This window comes from Asparagus officinalis, chromosome 7 (genome assembly GCF_001876935.1).
Source record: "Asparagus officinalis chromosome 7, Aspof.V1, whole genome shotgun sequence".
NCBI classification, from domain to species: Eukaryota; Viridiplantae; Streptophyta; class Magnoliopsida; order Asparagales; family Asparagaceae; genus Asparagus; species Asparagus officinalis.
In genome coordinates, this window is record NC_033800.1 from 135,817,387 (window position 1) to 135,840,772 (window position 23,386).

Below are 23,386 nucleotides of genomic sequence, written 5' to 3' on the forward strand. Positions count from 1 at the left end.
ACTTTAAAGTATGTCAAGTTTCAAAATGTTCGCAGGTTGGAAGCTAGACTATCAGTTCATTTCTTAGGTTTTTGTCTAGTATCAACTGCTCATCTATTCAGTGTTATCTTATTGCAATGAACTACCGCAGCTTGACAATTTTTATTGAGGATAATCAAGGTGGTGATGAAATCACAAAGGTCCAGAAGATTCTCCTCTATGGAACAACGTAAGTCATAATAACTTCATCATTTTTTCTCCCTTTAATTTCTTGTAAGATTCTTTATTGTTGCTATAGGTACATGTTAAGTCTACACTAGTGTGTTATATTTATTTTCTGATTCTAAAAGTTTTATATTCCTTGTATCATTTTCATTATCCATATGAAGAACTGGCAGTCTGCTGACTGAAATATTTATTATCTGATGAAGTGATAATTGAAACCGGTAATCTTTTGAAGTTGGCTTTTATATTAAACTGAACAACTGCCTTCATCCTATCTTGATCGTCCTTTATCTGAGATGATAAACTGCTTAGGAGATGTATGAATAACTCGGTACTTCCCATTAATGCTGTTCATAGTAGTGGTATCAGTTGTCAGGATGATAAAAACTTTTTTTTAACTCAAATTACCATTTCTGAGATGCAACAGTTTCAACTTGCAACTTATTTCGAGTGAACCTCGTATGTGCTGCATAATAGTGGATTAGGCAATATATAATTCAGTAAACATTATGTGCACCTATATGCCTAGTGTATCTTATTATATTATTCAGCATAAAAGTTTCTAGGTGCGTCTGGCTGTTTGGCGATTCACATTGCAAGAGATGCAGCTTTTAGTTGATATAGGATCTTAGTTCTACATTTTATTATTAGTATTGGTATTGTTTGTTGTTGCATATCCCTTAAGATGTGAAGAAATATTTAACACGTACTATAAAATTTTCAATTTTGAACAACGCCTTAACTGCTGAGATTGAACTGTGAAATTTGAAAGGATTTCCTATATCGACACTGTGACTGTCTTAAAGACTTGGTAGACACCTTTTATGATTCTCTCATGCTATCCGTGCATCTGCTGCACGTCAGTTAACAATTTATTTGGTTGTTGCTACATTTACTCTGTGTATATAAGGTAAAAATGAATCTTAAGGTGTGCCATAACTAGTATGTAAGAGTGGTTCTGATATTAGCAGCCAAGCATTAGTAGCTATTCATGCCTTCGAATTTGGGAGTTTAGCTACTGTGAAGTATTGGACGTTTTATGAATTTTATCTAATTTTGCAAAATATGATGTTTATGTAAAGTGATAGGCATTAGACATTTGATGAAATTGCATTGTAGTTTTTATTTTCATTATGCTTATGCGCCTGATAATAAACTCAGGCATAAGTTGGTAAAACAACAAAATATTTCAATCACATAGCAACCAAGAATAGACCAACCCAAGGTTCTTCAATCATACTTTCTGTAGAGAAGATGATGTGTAAAATAAATAAGATGGTCTCTGTAGCAATTGTAAGTCCAAAAGCTGACAACCTCGTAAACCCAAAATAAAAGACCATATTCTCTCCAAACAGACCCAATAAATGAGTTTGTGACTCCATTATGCTATTAGTTTACTTTCCACAACTTTATGACGTAGGACTCCATGACTTTAAATTTTACATTCAAACCCAAAACATGGCCGACCAAGGCAAATTTCCGAAGATTTTCACCTTATTTCCATTCTTCCTTGTGAAAGCATGCAGTGTTAATTTCATCATTACGAACAAAATTCAGATCAAAGTCCATGCCAAAATTTCTGTTAGAAATAAAGAGACTGCACCAAGTCTCCTTTTCCCCATTAGTAACTATCATTTTTTTGTTTGCCCCTCAAATGTCCATTTCTTCTTTCATTTAACTTAGGGTTAATTGCAGATAGACCCTTATCGTATTGGTATTTTGAACTTACTGCCCCTGTTTTTTTAAAAGATAGGCTCCTTGAGTAAATTTTTTTTACCCATTTTATCCTCAAGGTGGCCTATCCCGGCCCCCCCCCCCCGCCTACACCCCACCCCACACACACACACACAACAACAACAACAAAAATCTCCCAAAAAACAAACAAACAAACAAAAACAAAAATGAAAAAAAAACCCTTTCTCTAAGGGTAAAATTATCAACAAAATTCACTCAGGGGGCCTATTTGCAAAAACAAAACTAGAGGGGTAATAAATTCAAAACAATGGTACTACTTGGGTCTATCCGCAATTAGCCCTTTAAAAAAATTGTCAGCCTGTTTTCTATCTAAGATCTTACGATAATTGCCTTTTGACTGTTCTTGTTACAGTGTGGACACAACGAACATGAAAGATTTGAAGAAGGTGGAAGAGCACTGAGGCATTGCCAAGACAAATGTTTGACAGTATTTGCTTACGAATTGGGGAAGGATCGATCCACCTACATAAGTTTATTTTTTAATCGAAGGAGTTAACCTGTTCTTTTGTTAATGCTGGAAAGTTGAAACTTTCCATTTTGGGGCGTGCATTACTTGTACTGATTCCGTCTTCAAGGATTGATCTTACAATTGGTTCGAGCGCTTTGAATGGCCAGGATGAACTTTGGAATTGATCGCTTCTTCTTCCCTTTTGCCTTCAATCTGATGAGATGTTGCAATTTCTTTTTTATTCTGTTTTTTAAAATTTTCGACAATATCAAACTTTTTTATGTGTGTGCTTTGATCGTGATGAACTCTTTGCTCGTTGGATTACTGGTGCAATTTATGTTTGATGATAGTTTGGCTACTTGTGAGAGCAGTAATTTTAGCCGTGTGCTCTCGTAATCCCTAATGGTTAGCAATGAATTTGTGTGTACAATTTCCAGCGCAATAACACTGTTATACTCATGTGCATTGTTTCTTACCTGTGTTAACCAAGCGAAAACTATTGTCCGTAACAAAAAAAAAAAAAAAAATGAAATCAGTCACATTGATGATTTTGAAAAAAACATCTAATCCATAAACAAATAGTTGCCAACTTTCTTCTCTCCCTCATTTTCTTCCCATGCAAGCCGAAATCTAACTTGGGTATCTTTTCAGGTAAAAATGTTTAGTGGAATAAAACGAATTTAAGTACTGAGTTTGGGAAATAACTTTGCCAAAACTTAAACTAATTTTGATGGGCCAAATTTTGGACTTAAAGCTAATTCAGAATCGGAAAGAGCCCGATATTCAAAATAACGCACGCTATCGGACTTTTAAAAACAAAGAAGGTCGCCAATCTCAGAGTCACATGCTTGATACACTATAACATCCATTCGTTACAATGATATTTTTACACTAAAAATCAGCCACCATAGTTTTGTGTTAAGAAAATGAGACTTCACAGTCTGAAGTCAAGTTAGTAGCAATTCCTTTTCTTGCTAGCAAAGCTCATGAATTGAGGAGATTCAGCAGCGCAGAGAAGAGGTTAATGATGTCCAAGTACAAAGAGATGGAAGCCGTGACATACTCATCGTACTTATAACGCTTGATCAAATTGTCGGTGTCGTACACGATGAAGGCCGAGAACACAACAGCAGCGACGCAGCTGTAGATAGTTCTACCGACCTTTCCCAAGGGTAGAAAAATCTAACAATGCCGTGATGAAATTAAGATAGAGATAGATGTTAGAGAAATGAAATAGCACAGAAAGAATGGGGGATAATTAGCGCTTCATACCTTCCAGTTTCACCTAATTTGCACTTACATTACATACCCTCACTTGTTTTTGGCAAACACACATATACCTTGGGAGTTTTTAAAATTTGCACGTCTTCTGCTATGCAAAGCTTGAGAATACTTCTCTGAGTATTCACATGTGATACTCACACGCTAATTTTCAAACTTCTTTCACCTTTAATGTTTGTTGAATTACTAATAAACCTATTCCGATTCCAAAACCGGCAAACATCAAAAGTTAAAAAGCTCTAATATCAGCATGCGAGCATCAAATGAAAATATTCTCACATTTACATGACAGAAGGTACTAGAGTATATAAAGTTTTAAAACTATAAAGAAGTTGAGTGCTATTAGCCAAGAATGGGTGAAAGCAGAATGGAAAGTTCAATCACCTGGAGGAGGCAGTAGACGAGCATGACGAGAACGGCAGTAAAGAGGAAGGGGCCGAGGAAGCTGAAGTCGCATCCTCTCTTTGCCGCCCAGAATGTGTAGATAGTGAGACCTACGACGACAACTGCTGTCAAGCCTGCAGCTTCTAGTATCACTTCCCCTGCTCGAAAATAACAGCTAGAATTAGGGACAGTCTGTTACTGAACTAAGTTTTTATCTATGCCTGATCAATAGTAAACGATGTCATAGCTTTGACTTCAATGAAACAAAAGAACAAATGTATGCCCACATACCAAATGGATGCAAGCTAGAGACAAATCACATATTATTCATCTTAATAATACAGATACAATCCGCAATAGTAGAACTGCAGGGGGTCCATCCTCAACTAGGCAATATTAGTAAGGGGGTCTATCCGCAATAAACCCTTTACTCAAAGGAGGGAACTCTAAACAATAATAAGACAGGTATTCCTCGTTGGAAAACAACACGTACAACAAGCTATATACCTTTGTTTCCAAATTCAACAAGGAATTAAACCATCAAAAGCTCATCCCGTCTTGGCCTTAAACTCATCAAAACTAACCACTCCATCCCCATCCACATCAAACCTACAAGTAATTTCAAAACACTCCTCCACTCCCTTTGACGTGCCTAACCGGCTCAGCATCCGCTTCAAGCTTGCAGTCGTAATGCATCGCTCGCCCTTCGCTACCTACGTCTCAAATGCCTCTCTCAACTCATTTTCATTCTCATTTGTGTTGATAAAGCAAGTTAATTCATCTATATCTAGAACTCCATCGCAGTTCAAGTCAGTAGACTTGATTGTAGCTTCAGCATCGTCGAGGCTCAGCTTGTGACTGATGGTTCTCATAAGGCGTCAGAGTTCAGTGGGTGATATTTTGCCGTCACCGTCCGTGTCAAAACGAGTGAAGATATGTTTGATATCCATTTGCTTGGAGGCCATTTATGGTAGTAATCTAGATTGGATTCTTAAGAGTTCGGATATGGAAATTTGTTAATATGAAAGATTCCTGTGTGAAAATGGGATGTGTGGTGAGTTTTATATAGCTAGAGTATTAGTCTTCGAGAGGGGTCGCATAATCGCTTCTGAGTTACAATTTACACTCGGCATGTACAAAGCCAGCCAATTTACTTTGTTCTTTGAAGACCAAGAGGCGCACAAAAGTGGTCTACCGTAAGTATTTTATTTTTACTTTTATTCGAGGAGTGTGGGCAAGTCTCAAATGTCGGGTTCAGATTACATTCATCAAAATATAGCAAGCAGGGTACTACATTCATCAAAATATAGTCAGTAATATGCACACTAACTGGGACAACACATAACCATTCAGTCTCACACTACCAACATATATAATATCCCCCCTTTCCCCCAGCTCTAGCTCTGCAACCAGGTTTGTCCTAAAATCTCCAACAATTACATCAAAACTCCAAAGTCATGGTGAGAATTGAGAATTATATTTTTATACTCTAACATGCCTCCTTAGGTTGAGAGCCCTTTTTATGGATAGAAACCTCGACTTACGTAGCGGTATCAACTTTTTTTTTTAAATCCGCTTTAAATTCGTGGCTAGCAATATTCGAATAAGGATTGCTCTGATACCATCTTAAAGATTCTGATCATTACATCAAAACTCCGAAAAAACTCCAAAATAGTGGTGAGAGTTGAGGATTATAATAATCTAACAACTTCAACCATATGATCTGAGCTTATATGCAACAAACAAGACAAAAAAAAAGACTTGGATTCATCTAGCTACCTTATTATAATATTTACCCTAACAAAGCTACTAGCTTTTGTATTTACCCTAACAAAGCTACTAGTTATTCTTTCCAACACCACGTTCCAAGAGCCATAACATTCCAAATTCATCTACTTCGTATCTTCCTTCACTTTTTTGTAAATGATATTAAATGCCTAGAACTCATTTGAATTTGCAAACTCCATTCCTAACTCAGACCTAGGTCACTCAAGGGCTATGAATAGTTAGTTTCTTCTAAAAACTCTGAACAGTCTGAGAAAAAAAACCATGCCACAGTTAGACATTCAACAAGGAAAAGAACATTAAAGGATGTTTCATTAGAGTATTTTTGGAAAATAGTTAATTCCAGTTGTTTGAACTTAAAGCTTCTGAATTATCCTTCAGGTGAATCGGAAACTTATTGGAGAGTTAATCTGGCATTGTATCCTTCCTCATCCTAGTTTATTGTCCCTTCATCATTTGTGTTTCTTATATTTGATGGATCTAGAAATAGTTAAAAAAATCCTTCTACTATTTATTAGCGGTTACCATCCTCCAACATGAACATGATCTTGGCATTGAGAACTAGGAATGTCCTTCTTGTACTTCATAATGGCTATTACAAGAACAAATTGGGGTTTTCCCTAGAAACCACCTTAAAATAGGGTGATTCTATAGAAATCGTCTTTGATTTTTAATTTATATGTAAACCACATTTAAATAGTTTTTTGTTGCAATCAACTTCTGGTCACTTCTAAATCTCTCCTCGGTTTGGATGTAATAATTAGTTGTCAAATACTAGGTATATTCGAGAGATGATCGTTAATGGAGGTTAGGTGTGATCAGTTATAAAAAAATCAAATGAAAAATTTCAAGTGGTTGATTGCAACAAAAAAATCCTTTAAAAGTGGTTTATGTATAAATTGAAAATCAAAGATGGTTTGTATAAAATGAACCTATTTTAATGTGGTTTTTATGGGGGAAAAGCCCAAATTAATAGTCACAACTAAGACTATAGAATTAAGGTTCCATCACAATAAACAAAATTTAACAACATTATCCCCCCTAGACTATTTTTCTTCAAATTATTATTCCAAAACTAAGATTAGAAACTACAATTAACTTTGTATTTGAAATACAACATAATGATAGCAACAACGCATAAAAGTTACCAAACTCAAGATACCACGACAAATTGGCATTCCTCCTGTATCCTAAACACAATGATAAATTCATCTTTTTCAAAAGCAATAAGAACTATTTTTAAATGTATACATGTCATCCGCATTTTCATAGTTCTTATTTCTTTTAAATAGTTTTCATAACGTTTCGAACGATTATAGGAAAATTCAAAAAGCCACTAAACTCAAGAGCATAGCTCTATCCATCGTTATCTTTTCCAACTTACCTATTTTCGCATGTATCATAACGAAGACTAGAATCATTTAATAACCAGAAAGAAAAACTCCAAGTAAATTAAGCTTCCTTCATTAGAAAACAGAGAATAGAAAAGAATCGCTTACCACTCTTCGTAGAGCAAGAGAGCCCGATTGCAAAACTGATGCAGACTGTAAACAATATGAGCAAAATCAAATTCCAAGGATGCTTTTCTCGCAAGAACATCATAGGTATCAGAGCTGCAACACAAAAAAGAAAAACATTCTCAAATTTCCGATAAAGTAAAGGGTGTTTTATTTTAAACCCATTCTATTACCCTAAATTATTTTTAAACCGCACACTTCAAAAATCATTCATACACCCAGAACATCCAACATGATTTACTTTTAATAAACCAGATTGTTTTTTGACCCCTTAATTATAACAGTCCAACTAACATTATAACATTTTAAAAATGTCAAATGTTATAGCACTTTAGATCGATTTATAGCATGTTACCAAGCTAACAAATTAATGCAAATTTGTTTTAAAAGTATTTCAGCATGGATGTTTTGGGTGTATGAATGGTTTTGGCAGTGAGTGAGTTTGAAAAATGAAGGGTAAATTACAAGGAATCCCTTTTATCTATACTCAAATTTTCAAGAAACCCTAACATATTAGAAGTTCAACAAAAAATCCTCATTTATATGAGTTAACAAAATTAACAAAAATAAAAAACCTCATCTATCGTAAATGCGTACATCTGTGTGACAATGTAACTCTCATAATCTATGAAGAAAATAATAGAATATATTAAATAAAAGGGGTTTTTCATATAAACAGCCTTTAAAATAGGTCAAATGTACGAAAACCACCTTCAAAGTTCAATTTATACATAAAACGCCTTTAAAGAGGTTTGTGGTTGCAATCAACCATCTTAACCGATTTTCTTATGAAATTTTAACTGAAGTGCTCAAAACAACCTTAAAAGACACATGCCAGACACTTGGCTAAGAAGGCATGCCATGTGTCTAGCACGTGTGGTTTTCAAGGGTATTTTGAGAATTTTACTCAAAATTTCATCCAAGAATAGGTCAAGGCGGTTGAATGCACTCATAATCTCTTTTAAATATTGTTTCTGTATACATTGGACTTGGAAGGTGGTTTTAGTAGAATTACAAAATAAAAAACCTCATCTATCGTAAATGCGTACATCTGTGTGACAATGTAACTCCCATAATCTATGAAGAAAATAATAGAATATATTAAATAAAAGGGGTTTTCCATATAAACGGCCTTTAAAATAGGTCAAATGTACGAAAACCACCTTCAAAGTTCAATTTATACATAAAACGCCTTTAAAGAGGTTTGTGGTTGCAATCAACCATCTTAACCGATTTTCTTATAAAATTTTAACTGAAGTGCTCAAAACAACCTTAAAAGACACATGCCAGACACTTGGCTAAGAAGGCATGTCATGTGTCTAGCACGTGTGGTTTTCAAGAGTACTTCGAGAATTTTACTCAAAAATTCATCCAAGAATAGGTCAAGGCGGCTGATTGCACTCATAATCTCTTTTAAATATTGTTTCTGTATACATTGGACTTGGAAGGTGGTTTTAGTAGAATTACCCTATTTTAAAGGTGATTTACATGAAAAAACCCTAAGAAAAAACAAGGATAGTAGTTTACTTTAAATTTATGCCACTCGCATGCCTCACAAATTTAAGCAAAAAATGTTAAAAACTAAGAATTTTAACAATTATAATAGATAACGTGAAGGGATTCTTGAAAAACTAGATATATATGAAGAGAGATCCTTGTAATTCACCTCCAGGGAAAAAAATCAGAATAAAGAAATGGCCCTAGAATCATAATCACCAAAAATAGAACACCAAATCTTTTCAAGATTAGATTTTTACTGATCAGCGGAGAGATTGCAATCAAGATAAGCACCGTCCAAGCCAAGGGGGTCTTCGACGTCAGAAAATCAGGGATAGGTTTCACGAAGACGACGGTGGCGGCGACGGCGACGGTGAGAAGAACTTGGCACGTGACAATGGCGTAAACTTTGCGGATGAAAGCCCATCGGAGCTGAGGGCTCTCGCTCATGTTGGGGTAGAGAGCGCCATTGTTGCCGGCCTCGATGTCCCCTTTCTTCCCCATCGTCGCCGGCGAGATTGGTGGGTGGCGGGATTTCTNAATAAATTTCAATTAATTATTCAATTAATGAGAGTCTCTTACATAAAATATATAGAATAAATAAGTTTTAGTGTCGATTGCGCGTTCTTTTGAAGTCATATAAATCAACTTGTATTTTCACAAAGAACCTCATATTGGTACAAAATAAGAGGTTTATGTTTGCTTGAAATATTAGTCTAGAATTTAAAGTTTGGTCCTATAGAATAGAGCATATTAAAATTATATGGATTAAAGTCTACTAAAGTCAAGGTTAGATTTCATCGAGATAATAATAAATTTTAATTAAAATATCTGTACACCATTTTTCTACATTCTGTCTCTAGTAACCACTTATAATTTGCAAAACTCCTAGATAAATAATATCATTACAATAATAAAAATATTATATATAATATAAAATACTCTCTATATTTTAAGAATTCTTTCCTTTTCTTCTAACAAAAGAGATTCTAAGCAAAGAAATATAAACTTTTTTAAATTTAATATAGCTAATATTCTTTATGAAAATATGTGTATAATATCATACACAACGTGATTCCCTAACATAAAACCCTATACTTGATCTTATGTTGTAATGTTAATTTTGAAAATAAATTAATGAGATATATTCTTTTTCAACAATAAAAACTTGAATTGCGCAAACATCCTTTACTGTAAAATTAACCATATGCAAGCCCTTTGATAATCGCTATATCTTTTAAAACTCCATAATTTTTTAAAGAAGAATATAGAACTTCATACTGCTAAGCTAGATTTATAGACGATACACATGAATTTAATTCACAAAAATCACTCATCATAAATCTAGTAGAACGATGTAGTTTATCTAATAAAACAAATAAATAATAGTGAGCAAAATGTAAAAGAGGTTCGTGCAAATTACCACAAGAAGGAAAAACATTTTCTAACCTTAAATTTTCTTGTGAATGAGACTAAAGAACTTCAGAATCCATTTGCAATTGAAGGAATCTAAGATTTTTTAAACTTTCCACATGTGAACCACCTACAAAGCAAAAGAAAAAATAACAAAGCATTAATTAATCTTGATACCATATCAGGGTCGGAATGAGAATAAAATTTTGATCGCTAAATGCTCATGGCTAGAATGGGAAGAAAAACAAACTAATCTAATAAATATTGTTGCATGAGAAGGCCCTTGATCTTTTCTGAGCTATTCTTCCCCCTTCCTTGTACCGATCCAATCTTAAGTCAAATCCTCGAGGTGTCTTATCATCTGTGTCGAAGACGATAATGGAATGATGAGTGTCTCATCAAGATGAAGTTCGTAGTTTGATTTCAAAAGGAGACTATCTTCAAGACGTGAGCGGGAGGTTCATTGACTTGAGGTTATGAAGAAGAGGTTTACCTCTTAATTAGTTATTATTACATACAAGCTAAACGGTTACGCAGCAGTTTTTTGGATTGCATGTTGTTGTCAATAATCAATAATTAATTATTGGAAAAAATATGAATAATGATGATAATAATGTGTGTATATGTGTTTATGTATGTATATATGTGTTTTATATGTGTGCATGTATGAGTTTTGGAGGGCATTTTGGGAAGAAATGTTTTAACATCCCATGGCTAACCCCCAGCCTTCAACGGGTTTGATTAGCCTTTACTGACTACCGTTTGAGTCGGGCTAGCATGTAGATTGTCTAAATCCATTCCGCATGTAACGTTGCGCTAAGGGAATGAACTCCCTTAGACTTTGTGCTATGATGTCGAATACATAGTGTATGAGTTTTGGAGGGCATTTTGGGAAGAAATGTTTTAACATCCCAATCCACTTTTATAGTAGTATTAGATTAAAACGTTTTTGCTGACCTTATTTATTTTTATTTGGTAAGATTTGAATTATAACCGAATTACATACTAATAATGACTTGCCAAATAATTATTAAGTAACATAATTATCATAAATAAAAAAATAATTTGTCAATTATAGCATGGTTTATCAAATCCTAAAACGTTTTGCTCTCCCTATTTATTCTTATTTGGTAAGACTTGACTTATAAGTGAATTATGTAGTAATAACTTTTTATATAAAAAAAATTTCATCTTTTAAAATGACAGTTAAAAATAAAGAACAAATGCAGGACCTATATAAAAAACATAGCGACTTTATCCCTACTTAGGTTTCGGGATAAAATACCCCAGACTGGTATTCTGGTGTCTTTTTCTACGACAAAAGACTAAACCGGCGACGTGTGTTAGGCGTCGGCATACCCTTTCTTAGGATTCAGGATGAAATTTCTCATACGTGTAAGGCCTGGATTTTGGTGTTATTAATAACAACCTGCCACAATGTTGAATATATGAACGGGTGTTCTTTTTAGCGGTTAAGAACTAACCGGCAGCGCAGGTTAAGCGCAGACTTATCCTTACTTATATATAAAAAACATAGCATTTCACCATTAAAGATAAATCCGTAACAACAATGCCATAAAATTTTCAAATTAAAATCATAAAAAAATAGGAAAATCAAAATTCATGAGGAAAAAAAAGGAGAGCGATCAGAACCTGTGGGGGATTCATGAATAACATCACATAATAATCAATCAGTGGATTGACAGACCATGTGCTCCAAATAATGTTTGCCAAAATTGAACCTTATTGTATTTCCTTATTTGTGTGCGGATTTGGAATCAATTTTAATTTAAGAAATAAGACATCATTAGGTAAGAAATTTTGGTAATTGACCTAATCAGAATAAAGTTGTTGTTTTTAGTAATAATTAACTTAAAGATTTGGAATCAAAATAAATCTAATTAAAATGGATATTTACTTAAAGATTTGGAATCAATTTTAATTTAAGAAGAGTGTTTCATTAGGTAAGAAATTTTGGTAATTGACTAAGCCTAAAATTTACTGCTTTCACTGTTTGTATTACTAAGCCTAAAATTTATGAGAAGTAAGAGTTAAAATTAATGAACAATTTAATTTAATAAAACGGTTTTTTATATAACTCTTACTAAATATAGTTGAAACTTATTAAATTAAATTATTCATTAATTTTAACTCTTACTTCTCATAAATTTTATAGATAATGTTATTTAGGTAAATAAATTATATAGCTCTATAACTCTATAGTTTCTATAAAAAAATTATATAATTGCTAAGTGTAACTGATAAAATATCTTGTGTCTAACAACGGTTACTGCAAAAAATTGAAACATAGGCATGTATCAAATGTCCACTTTATTATGACATTAATGTTGCACTATATTATGACATCAGGCTTGGTTATCTAAACTGAAAATGGGTTCTTCGTTTATCGAAGTGAAGTTTCAACTTCGGTTATAGCCGTGAGAGGGCTTGACCAAAGAGAAGAAGAATGGAGTTCTTTCGTTTATCGAAAGGGGACTCCGAAATAAAAGTGGACCTCTTGTTCATGGAAAGAATCAAGAGGGCCAGAAAAACATTTTTGGTGGACTCACTGTCCCAAAATTACACCAATGAAAAACCCCCCCTAAGTGTTACTGATAAAATCTCTTGTGTCTAACAACGGTTACTGCAAAATATTGAAACATAGGCATGTATCAAATGTCCACTTTATTATGACATTAATGTTGCACTATATTATGACATCAATTGTAATTGATGACATTTATTACATATGAAAGTGGTTACACATGAAATGGGGGTTTAATTGAAACATGATGACATTAATTCGGCAAGCGTTACTGCAAAAAAATTATCATTATGAAACCGTTGCAAAAAAATTATCATTATGAAACCGTCATTAAGTGTTACCTATAAATAATAATTATCATTATGTTTTATTATGTATGTGTTATGTTTTGTATGTATGTGTTTTAACATAAATTTGTATGTTTTATGTATGTGTTATGTTATGTATGTATATGTTTTAACATAAATTTGAGGGCACTTTGGGAAGAAATGTTTTATGTATGTGTTATGTTATGTATGTATATGTTTTAACATAAATTTGAGGGCACTTTGGGAAGAAATGTTTTAACATCCCAACCCACTTTTATAATAGTATTAGATTAGATTAGATATGTATAAACCCAAAATATGTTGTAAAATTTTGTTTCAGCCTCGCCAACTTAGCAACTTGAGAGAATTTTTTTAAAACTCTATTCTACCCCTAACCGGTTACTGCTACAGTGCCCCGATTTTGGTAACCGCGTCCGCCCACTCTCTAACTCAAATCAAGTCTCTCTCTCTCTCTCTCTCTCTCTCTCTCTCTCTCTCTCTCTCTCTCCACTCTGTCTCTCTCTCTCTCTCTCTCTCTCTCTCTCTCTCTCTCTCTCTCTCTCTCCCCCTCTCTCTCCCTCCCACACTCTGTCTCTCTCTCTCTCTCTCTATGATTAATAGTAGCTGGGAAATCCCTAAATCTCCACTCTAGGGTTTTTTCACAATCGGCAGAAAATGGCCAAAAAAATTGACGGCGAACCCAGATCCCCCAACTTCATTAAGAAAAGACGATGAATTCGAAGTTGTTCACCATCCTCCTTCGCCGCTGCAAGAGCAGGAACCTGCGCCGACGAACGACGAGCGATAAGACTCACCTTCAACCACCGTTAAAGTCGACTGGTAAAGATTCCCCCTCACCTTCTAAGGATTTTAAAGACCCCCCTTTGTCGTCTAAGACCGACCATGAACCCTCTGCTCTCTCATCCCCCTCCTCCTCCCAAGTCTTCGTCCACCCATGCGTCATCATCAGGGAGTGACAACACTGATGAAGCCACCAAGACCCTGTTGGGCATGCAAAAGGGGTTACCAAGAAAAAAGAAAATTCCAAGTTCAAAACATGAATTAAAGAAATCCAAAAAGAAGTAAGTTGACGTTAAATTTTTTAATTTAGATAGATTAATGTTACAGATTAATGTTGGTGCATTGTGAACTATATGCCTAGATCTATGAAATGTAACATATTAATGTTAGAAATGAATGACTGGCTGTTACGTTTTGTTATAACCTACTAACGTTTCTTATAAACTGTTAACTCTAGATATTGGTTGATGATATTGGTATTTGATACCTGACTTTGCACATTATGCGTTAAGTTTTATTGATCGAAAATAAGTCTAGTGAATGATTGTTAAGGTGTATAACATAACCATTAAATTTTATTGTTGGTACTATTGGCTGTTGGATGTTAAGTTTAGATAGATTGATATTAAATGTTAAATTTTATTACCTATCATGCCCCCGCTTCCCAAAATACACGGGAACCGAAACGTGAACAAGCCCGCGACGTATTAGATTGAGAAGAAATATACACTATCATTTTTTTCTCTTTTTCTTTTCTTCTCAATCCAATACGCTAAGCGTCTAGAAATAAATACAATACAAAGTCACAGGTCCCCGATCACACATAGCAAGAATATAAAGACAACCCAGAATAAAAATAGACATATCATCAATGGTAAATCATCCCAGACATAAAATATGGGTCAAACATACCCTTATTACAACAACAGTTCAACTAGGAATAAAATACATAGTCCATAATAAAAGTACTGATAAAATAACTAAATTCATTATCAACTAAAGAAATACTTTAAAAGAGTTCTAGTGCTCATCAAGTACTACAGAAAGAAAAAGTCTAAGCTTCAGACTGTTCTTCTGATCCATCTGGAAGACCTTATTGCTGCAAATCCTCTGGCTCCTGTACTATCCCGAACTGATTCTGATCCATCTGGAAGACCTTATTGCTGCAAATCCTCTGGCTCCTGTACTATCCCGAACTGAGGCTGTCCGTCTCCTAAATCTGACGTACACCTCCTGTACTATCCCGAACTGAGGCTGTCCGTCTCCTAAATCTGACGTACACCAGAGAAAAACAGGTGTATGTCAGCGTGTGCGACACACGGCAAGATCCCACAGAAAGAAATAGGAACGATCGAACGACCAAAGCAAAAACCGTGATAATAATAATAACAATAACATGTAAATGAATTACTAATAATATAAATGCAATCTATCACTGGAATAAAATCATCAGAAGAATCTAAAAAAACGATCCAAGTGTCAAGATTACGCAACTAGCCAACAGGGTAATCATCCAAGTATCCAAATCACACAACTAGATGGAATTAATACTTAAATACCTATAACTTGAGACGTAGTACGTCGAGCGAAATAATCCAAACAAGGAAACCCTCATGTATATACCTTATGTCTCAAATTATAGATAATTAATTATTAATCCCGATCTATGTATGATCAGAATACAACTAAGCTACATCTCATAAAACCAACAAAGTCCACCATAAGACACGCAAGCATATTATTCTTGTTTTACATGTTATTTGAATTGGGGAAGAATATTTTCATATATATAATCGGGTCCCCGTAAAGTCGTCCGGAGGCCACCCTCAAGTCAGGTTTGGCTCTCCGGCCCAAGTATATATATGACTCACAATATCAAGAAAGCGCATATGCTCGTTTATATAAATGTTATATTCTTCATCCAATTCTCCTTTATATCCCCATATTTGTCAGTTTAATTAAATAACTGTACATGAAATATCGTGCACTAACCACAGAGTAACCGTGGAACGACTTCTGCAAAAACTATAAAAATAACCGTGATCCATAACACGTCCGATCAAGAGTGCATCGTCTAGTCAATGCTATAATAATAATAATCAAGGAAACCTCATACCGGGATATCGATATCAAGGGTACAACCATGCCTTGAAAGCACACTTATAAATCATACTTTTAACAGGAGTCGTCTTCATGTACAATCTCTCCTATTGGATAACAACTAGGTGATAAAACAACAAGTTCCATACAATCATTCATCAACCAATCCCACGCATGTAATAACATATCACAGTTTAATCTATGCATGAAATTCTTAGCAGATCCAAAATTCTAATAAATGACCAATAAAATGGAATTCCACACGTACGACAAATATAAGAATAGATAATTCATAAATTCATTTTCCAAAATAAACTCCTTTTAAATAATTCTAAAAATATTTTTTTAAATATTCTTTTTAATATTCTCTCTTTCAAAATAATTTCTTTTCTCATTATAATTAATCTAAAATAAATCCTTTTAATTTATTTCTCATAAATTATTCAAAAATAACCTTTTAAATATATTATTATTATTATATATTATTCCATATGAATAGTAATTATTTTTTTTCTTTTTAATTATTCTAATTTTCTTTTTCGATAACAACTCTTAAAATTTATCTAGCTTTCAAAATGCAAGCTTGTCATTTTATATTCATCATTTCACAAGTAATCTACCACAATAATATTTAACAACATTCATCATCATCCCTCGCATAATATCATGATCTAAACAACATATATAATAAATAACATACATAGAATTTGTAATGGTAACGAGGTGATGCGGAATCTTGCCTACGATGTAGAGGGGGCTGTTTGCGTGGCCGAGGGGAGGACGAGGGTTGGCGGATCTCGGGCTTGCCGGCGACAGGGAGGCGAGTGGGGTGTCAGGCGGCGCGACGAGGCCGGAGGCGGGGCAAGAGGGTGGTCGGGTTCGGTGCTGGGAGGAAGAAAAAGAAGAAAAAATGGTTTCCTTTTGGTGAACAGTTGGAGAGAGAGAGAGGGGTACGGTGGAGATAAAAAAAGGTTTATTTTATGGAAGGGGAGAGAGAAATATGAGAATAAAAAAAAGGAAGGTGTATTATGTGATATGATTTGAATTGATTGGGGAAAATTTGGAAGGAATTCAAATTCAATTGAGAAAAATAAGAGAGGGAAAATTTCGAAAATTTCACATAATATTCTGAATTATATTAATAATTAATAATCAACCAAAAATCTTTTTTTATTAATATTTATATACTACTGTACTATACTCAAGTTTACATTAATAATAACAAGGTCATTAATAATATTAATCACCAAATGATTATATATAAAAATCACTAAACCGTAAATTAATATTTAGCAGAATTAAAAATACAAGACTATATATTTTATTATTTATTTATTTTGAAAACTCGGAAAATTCTAGAAATTAGGAAAAGTATTAATAAAATATAATATATTATTTTAAATACTAGAAAAATTTATTTAAATACGTATCAAAATTTACGGTTGTTACATTACAGGAAAAAGTTTGGTGATGCTGCTAAAATTAGACCTACCACTAGTTTCAGTGCATATTATGATTTTATGAAAGTACTTGAACCGAGAATAAGGCGGTGTCACTGGGATGCATACCAAGGGTGCACATTTGAGCATTATGTAATATTTGGTCTCCCAACAGTAGACCGGCCCACGCTTGAACTTGTTTTGAGTCACTATGTAGGAGATGAAGTGGTTTGCTCTGTCCGATGCTGAAAGTGGGAGAGAAAAGATAGTTAATTTTGATTTGGACTGGGTTCATGAACACATTGGTTTCCCAATTGGCATGAAAATAATTTACAGCAATAGAGATCCTCACACTAGGATTTGGATGAAGTATTTTGCTCAGCAACTTACTAGAAATGAAAAAGAATCACCAAAGAATATGTGAAGATATGTGGAAGGGCTACTAGAATCTCTTGGTTAATCAAAAAAGAAGAAGGATATTGAGGATTTTGTGTTGCTGCAGATTATTTATCAATGTTCGATAATTTGGTGCCCCAGCAGTATTCAATGCATCCCTAGGCTCTTGTTCAAATATGTTGATTGCATTGAAAGAGTGAAAAATGTGGCTTGGGGGAAATACATTTATGACCAGACGAAGAAAGGAATTAAGATTGCCAGGGAAGATCTGAACAAACCAGGGATTTTATATTTGCCTGGATGCATGCTTCTGATCCCTGTAAGTCATATAACTCTTTTATTCTTATGCTTAACCTATGCATGTGAACGTTTACCTGTATTCTGTCAACTAAAGTTAGAGGTAATTAAGGTTAACCGGTTCATGTTAATTATATTGAGGTTAGTGTTAAGGTTTGTGAGGTTAGTGTTAGCTATATTTTAGTTTAGTTCTGTTAACTATATTCATGTTAAAAAGATTAGTGCATATTAACTGATTAATTGGAACAATTTGTTTGCAGCTATGGTACTACGAAATGATAAGGATTAAGAAATATTCCCTGAGAAATAGATTCAAGTCACCACTCACTAACTAGGTGATGATCGGAGAGAAGTCTGGATCTCTCTGAAAGGACACAATTGTTGCAAAAGATGGAAAATCTAGCATTCCTGTAGTACAGAAGCCGATAGCTGAATTTGGTCCATGGGTTGAAAAATATCCACTTAGAAGGTCAAATATGAGGGAAGATGATTCATTGAGGATTAGAAGAAATGGGATTCCACCACTCCCAGTAAAGAAGCATCAGATACCACCTTCTGTGAAAAAAGTTATCAAGGAGAAGAAACCAGATAGGAGGAAAAAGACTGGAGAAGAAAAGAATGGAGAAAGAAGGAAGAAAAGAAGAGGTCATCAATAGGTTTGGTAAGATCTAAACCAGTGTATATTAAGTTTGTCATTTCAAGTATTAAGCATAGCAGACGAACTATTAACTTTGATGAAAGGATGTTAATGTTACTTGATTGCATGTTAATAATTACTGCGTATATGTGAACTGTATCCAATATCTGTCTGGATTTAAGTAGTATGTGTTAACTATAGGTCTTTACTTATTAACCTTTATAAGTAACTGTTAATTATTTTCTTTTTTAATAAATTACAGATTATATCAAACGCTATTGATGATGCTTTTCAAAGGATATATGAGATTAATGAGTTACCATTTGAGGAGCAGCTCAAATTCTAGAGAAATGCTGCTAAACTAAATCAGAGAATATGTCATGCACTTAGGTACTCAAAGAAATTGTATTGTCAAACCTTTATGAACGAGATCAGTAGGCTTAATGAAAAAGTTAAAGGATTCGAGGGATCTAGTGACATAATAGATCCTTAAGTTTTAAAGGAAAATGTGAAGAAGTTTATTGCATAGCAAAAGAAAGGAAAGTCAACCATGGATGAAGCTGAACGACATGATGACGATAGAGATTTCTTTGATACTAAGTTTGTGCCTAATTATGAAGAGGGTAACCTTCAGGATAGTGGAAACGAAGAAGTGAGAGACGAAGTAAATAAGAATGAAGAGGATGAGCAGTTGAATGAGAAAAGAGCTGATGTGGAGGAGGATACACAACTTCAGTATGGGGATGTGCATACGTAGCAGGGGATAGGTGGGGTTGAGGATATCCCACTCTACAATTTCATGAAGAGGATGAAGAAGACGGTCAACAAAAGTATGTGAGTTATAGGAGTAGAGCTCCAAGCACAAGAGCTACCAAGAGATCACAACTGGTTAGGACGTCATTCACCAAACAAAAGAAACCCAAATCTAAGGAAGGGGAGCACAAAGATGAACCCCTTATTGTCACTGACAAGGTAGACAAAATAACAGTTTACTATGATGACACATATTAAAAAGTACGTATTTGATGGATGTTGATCGTGCTACTTTAAAGAATGTGAATGAGGGAATTCCTGAGGTAGGTAGGTTTAGCTTACGAGTGTTAGATAACACATGGGCTTTTGTACATAACTACAGAATACCAAGCAATGTAGCAACTAAACTCACAGCTGAGGAGAACAAATGGCTCGTACATTATTGCAAGCAGAAATGTAGTCAGTAAGTGTTGATCAATGTTAATCATTTTACTATAATTTTATTAATTTAGTTGTTAACCCTATGCTATAAGTTGTGAATGTTAGAAATGAATATGTTATTTTATATTTTTAAGATGTTAACATTTAATATTTATCTGTTAACCCTCTTGTATAAGTTGTGAATGTTACTAGCAGCTTGTTATGTTTCAGAGTTTAGATGTTAACTTTTATGATTTAGCTTTTAACCCTCTACTTTAAGTTGTTATGTCAAATGGAATATGTTATGTTTCAGCTTTTAGATGTTAACTCGAATCATTTAGTTATTAACCCTCTTCCTAACCACATTTTAATGCTTTTTAGGAAATTGGATGTCATCGTAACAACGAATAGAACAATTACGAAGAAGGAACTCCTTTACTTGATCCGATGAGGAAGGGTCAATGATAAAATAACTTACATCTTTAAACACATGTTATGGTGAATTATTATGATTTGAAAGAATAAATTTTGTATTTTTATGGCAGGTAATCGAGGCACTATTAGATAGAATACAGTCATGGTTATAGAACCCTGAGAATTCCGCTATAAACAAGCAGTATAGGATTGTGTCATCATTTTTCTATGTAATCTTGTTACTCCAAATCTTCAAGTTTATATGTTACAACTTATAGATATCTTGTTGCAAATTATAGTTAACATGTTGCTTGTTACAGTTAATATGTTACATATTATAGTTATCATAGTTCATTTATAGTTAACACGTTGCATGTTACAGTTAACATGGTGCTTATTAAAGTTGACGTGTTACATGTTACAGTTAACATTGAGACTCTATTATACTCATTTGGAGTGAGTCCATAAATCAAGGCGTTCATGGTTTTAACATTTATATTAGCCAATTGCCTTTCTTTCTCGGTCATATCGCTACTAGACTTCTCAACATATTTCTTCTCTATTATCTCTAGGATGCCTTTCTTTCTCGGTCATATCGCTACTAGACTTCTCAACATATTTCTTCTCTATTATCTCTAGGATGTCAAGATCAATGCATATATTTCTTCTCTATTATCTCTAGGATGTCAAGATCAATGCATCGTAAGTAAATTCTCATCCTAGCTTTCTAATATGAAAAATTATTACCGGTGAACAATGGGGGTCTAGTGGTGGATTGACCTTCAAGCATATGCACATTCATTGTAGTATCTATTTGGATCTTTTCTCTAAGGTGGTTAGACCTAATAAATATGTAGAGACCTTGCTCTGATACCAAATGAAATTATCCTAGAGGGGGGTGAATAGGGTAATGTGATAATAAATGTGCAATTAAAATTTGTTAATGAAACACACCAACCAAATTAAATGCAAAGGTAATAAATAGAGAAAGAGTTTAGAAAATAGTTAGCCAATAGCGACATGCGATATGTTCATGAGGTTCGGTCCTCCGACCTACGTCCCCGATCACCTCTCCCGATGGTAACTTTACTATCACACCCGGTTTGGAAGTTAGAACTTCTTCACAACGATCTCCTCTTAAGAACTTACAATACACACAAGTGATATCCCCGAGATCAACCTCACCTCACAATCACAATGGAAGAAGGAAAAACTCTCACAATAATCCTATGATAAGGATCAAGTGAAGAACAAGTAGAGCTCAAGGGTTGTGGAGTGTGAATGTGAGAAAAACAAAGGCTTAAACATAATTGAGGATTAAGAATTGAAAGTTTGAGCTCAATAACACTTAGAAAACCAAACTTAAGATTTTTCTCTTGCTAAATTAATTACTAAAGTGAAAAGAGCAATATGGTATATATAGAAACCCTAAATAATAGCCTAAATCCCAAACAAGTACCAAAATCCTGAAAATTCAGGTAGTACAAAAACTAGCCATTATAGTAGATCTGGTCGACCGATGGATCATGTCTGGTCGACCGACTATTTGAGCGTTGCAGACTCAGCAATCTGGAACTGGTTCGTCGACTGACAATGTTGTTCCAGTCGACCGATCCTCAGTCATCAGTCGACCGTGTAATGTAAATCGGTCGATCGAAGGTGACTGTTTGTAGGGTCATGAAAACAGCTTCTCTGGTCGGTCAGCCGACGAGCAAGGTCCGGTCGACCGAAAACATGCACATACAGGAATTTGATATTAGTTGAAAATCTGACTTTGTAAATTCAAAATAAAATATTAAATAAATTCCAAAAATTATAAAACTTTGGGAAATATTTATAAATATGAATATAAACATGTTAGAAAGGAATTTTTTAAAAAATCATTTCCTAATTGTAAAAGCTACTCATTTTTTAAAAATAGTAAAAAACGATGTTGTGAAAGTGTGTTGGTGAACCCAATGAGCTTCAAATATTATCAACTCAATAACTTGTTTACATCAAGCACTAGAGAGAAAGAAAAATATGCAAATATCTCACATATATGAATACAATTCTTTGGTCTTGATATTTGCTTATATTTTGATGAAGCTTCTATATTGTATTGTGCTCTTGAAAGCTTTGCTTCACCACATTGCCTCCATCTCCATAGATATCATTATTGTAACTCTTTGTTCCATCCAATCCTCCAACATTGGCACTAACTTGCTTGATAAATTATAATCTACACCAATGTACCCAGTGAAGTACAAAGGCTGGTCATGCTTCGAATTCCTTACTTGCATGTCCTCCCGAGTGAACATGATGTAAGGAGATTGCTTGGCCGCCAAGTTGCAATGTTGAATTGATGGATCCGGATCTTCAGGAATTTGCTTGATATGAGTAAGGAACACATCAGAATCAGCTAAAGCTTCTTGTAAAGCCTCCATGGTGTCTTTTGAAAGACACAACAACTCATATAGAGTGATCCTCGCTGGGATATTAGCCAATTAAGCCATGATATCAAAGTGGTATGGAGTGTTCAAACTTTCCGGTTTGTCTTTCCCAATCGGTCAATTGAAACAAGATTGCTTCAGAATTTGAACCTTTTTATGCTGGGGTTCCTTTTGTTTTGCCTCAGCTTCCTTCTGATTAGTAGTTGGTTGCTGCTGAGGCTTCTCCGTTGGTTTAGGAGGAGTTGTAATCACCCCCAGTTCATCCAACGTTTTAGCATTCAGATCGAAAGCTTTCGGGTACTTGTATCAGTATTCGTTCCCACTTCTGGTAGCAAAGATCGATTTTCCATTGGCTACCAAGACTTCATGTTTATCTTTAGAGAATGAAAGGATTGGGATACCCTCATTGTCTTTCTCTAGAATTGCTAAGGTAGGACAACAAGACTCGCCTCGACTTTTGGATTTCTTCTTTAAGGACGATCTTGCCCATTGTTCATCTTCAAGCAGGTCAGGATGGACCCATAAGACTTCGCCATTGGAGGTTGTATATGGCACAAACC

At 34.4% G+C, this 23,386-nt stretch overlaps 2 protein-coding genes across 2 annotated transcripts in view; one reads left to right on the top strand and one right to left on the bottom strand.

The window, feature by feature from the left end:
• Positions 1–2,765, top strand: part of LOC109848585 (PITH domain-containing protein At3g04780) — a 7,643-nt gene extending 4,878 nt beyond the window's left edge. The window contains exons 6-8 of the mRNA XM_020418156.1: positions 1–35; positions 131–208; positions 2,312–2,765. The exon at positions 1–35 is cut by the window's left edge and continues 1 nt beyond it. Coding sequence (XP_020273745.1) covers positions 1–35; positions 131–208; positions 2,312–2,360 — 162 coding nt within the window. The 3' untranslated portion in view covers positions 2,361–2,765. The remainder of the gene's footprint in view (positions 36–130; positions 209–2,311) is intronic.
• LOC109848584 (BI1-like protein) lies at positions 3,190–9,404 on the bottom strand. The gene is made up of 4 exons (XM_020418155.1): positions 9,132–9,404; positions 7,357–7,470; positions 4,073–4,230; positions 3,190–3,589 (listed from the first exon to the last, which is right to left on the bottom strand). Exons 1-4 carry the CDS (start codon positions 9,373–9,375, stop codon positions 3,392–3,394), a joined length of 714 nt encoding a protein of 237 aa, XP_020273744.1. The 5' UTR covers positions 9,376–9,404; the 3' UTR covers positions 3,190–3,391.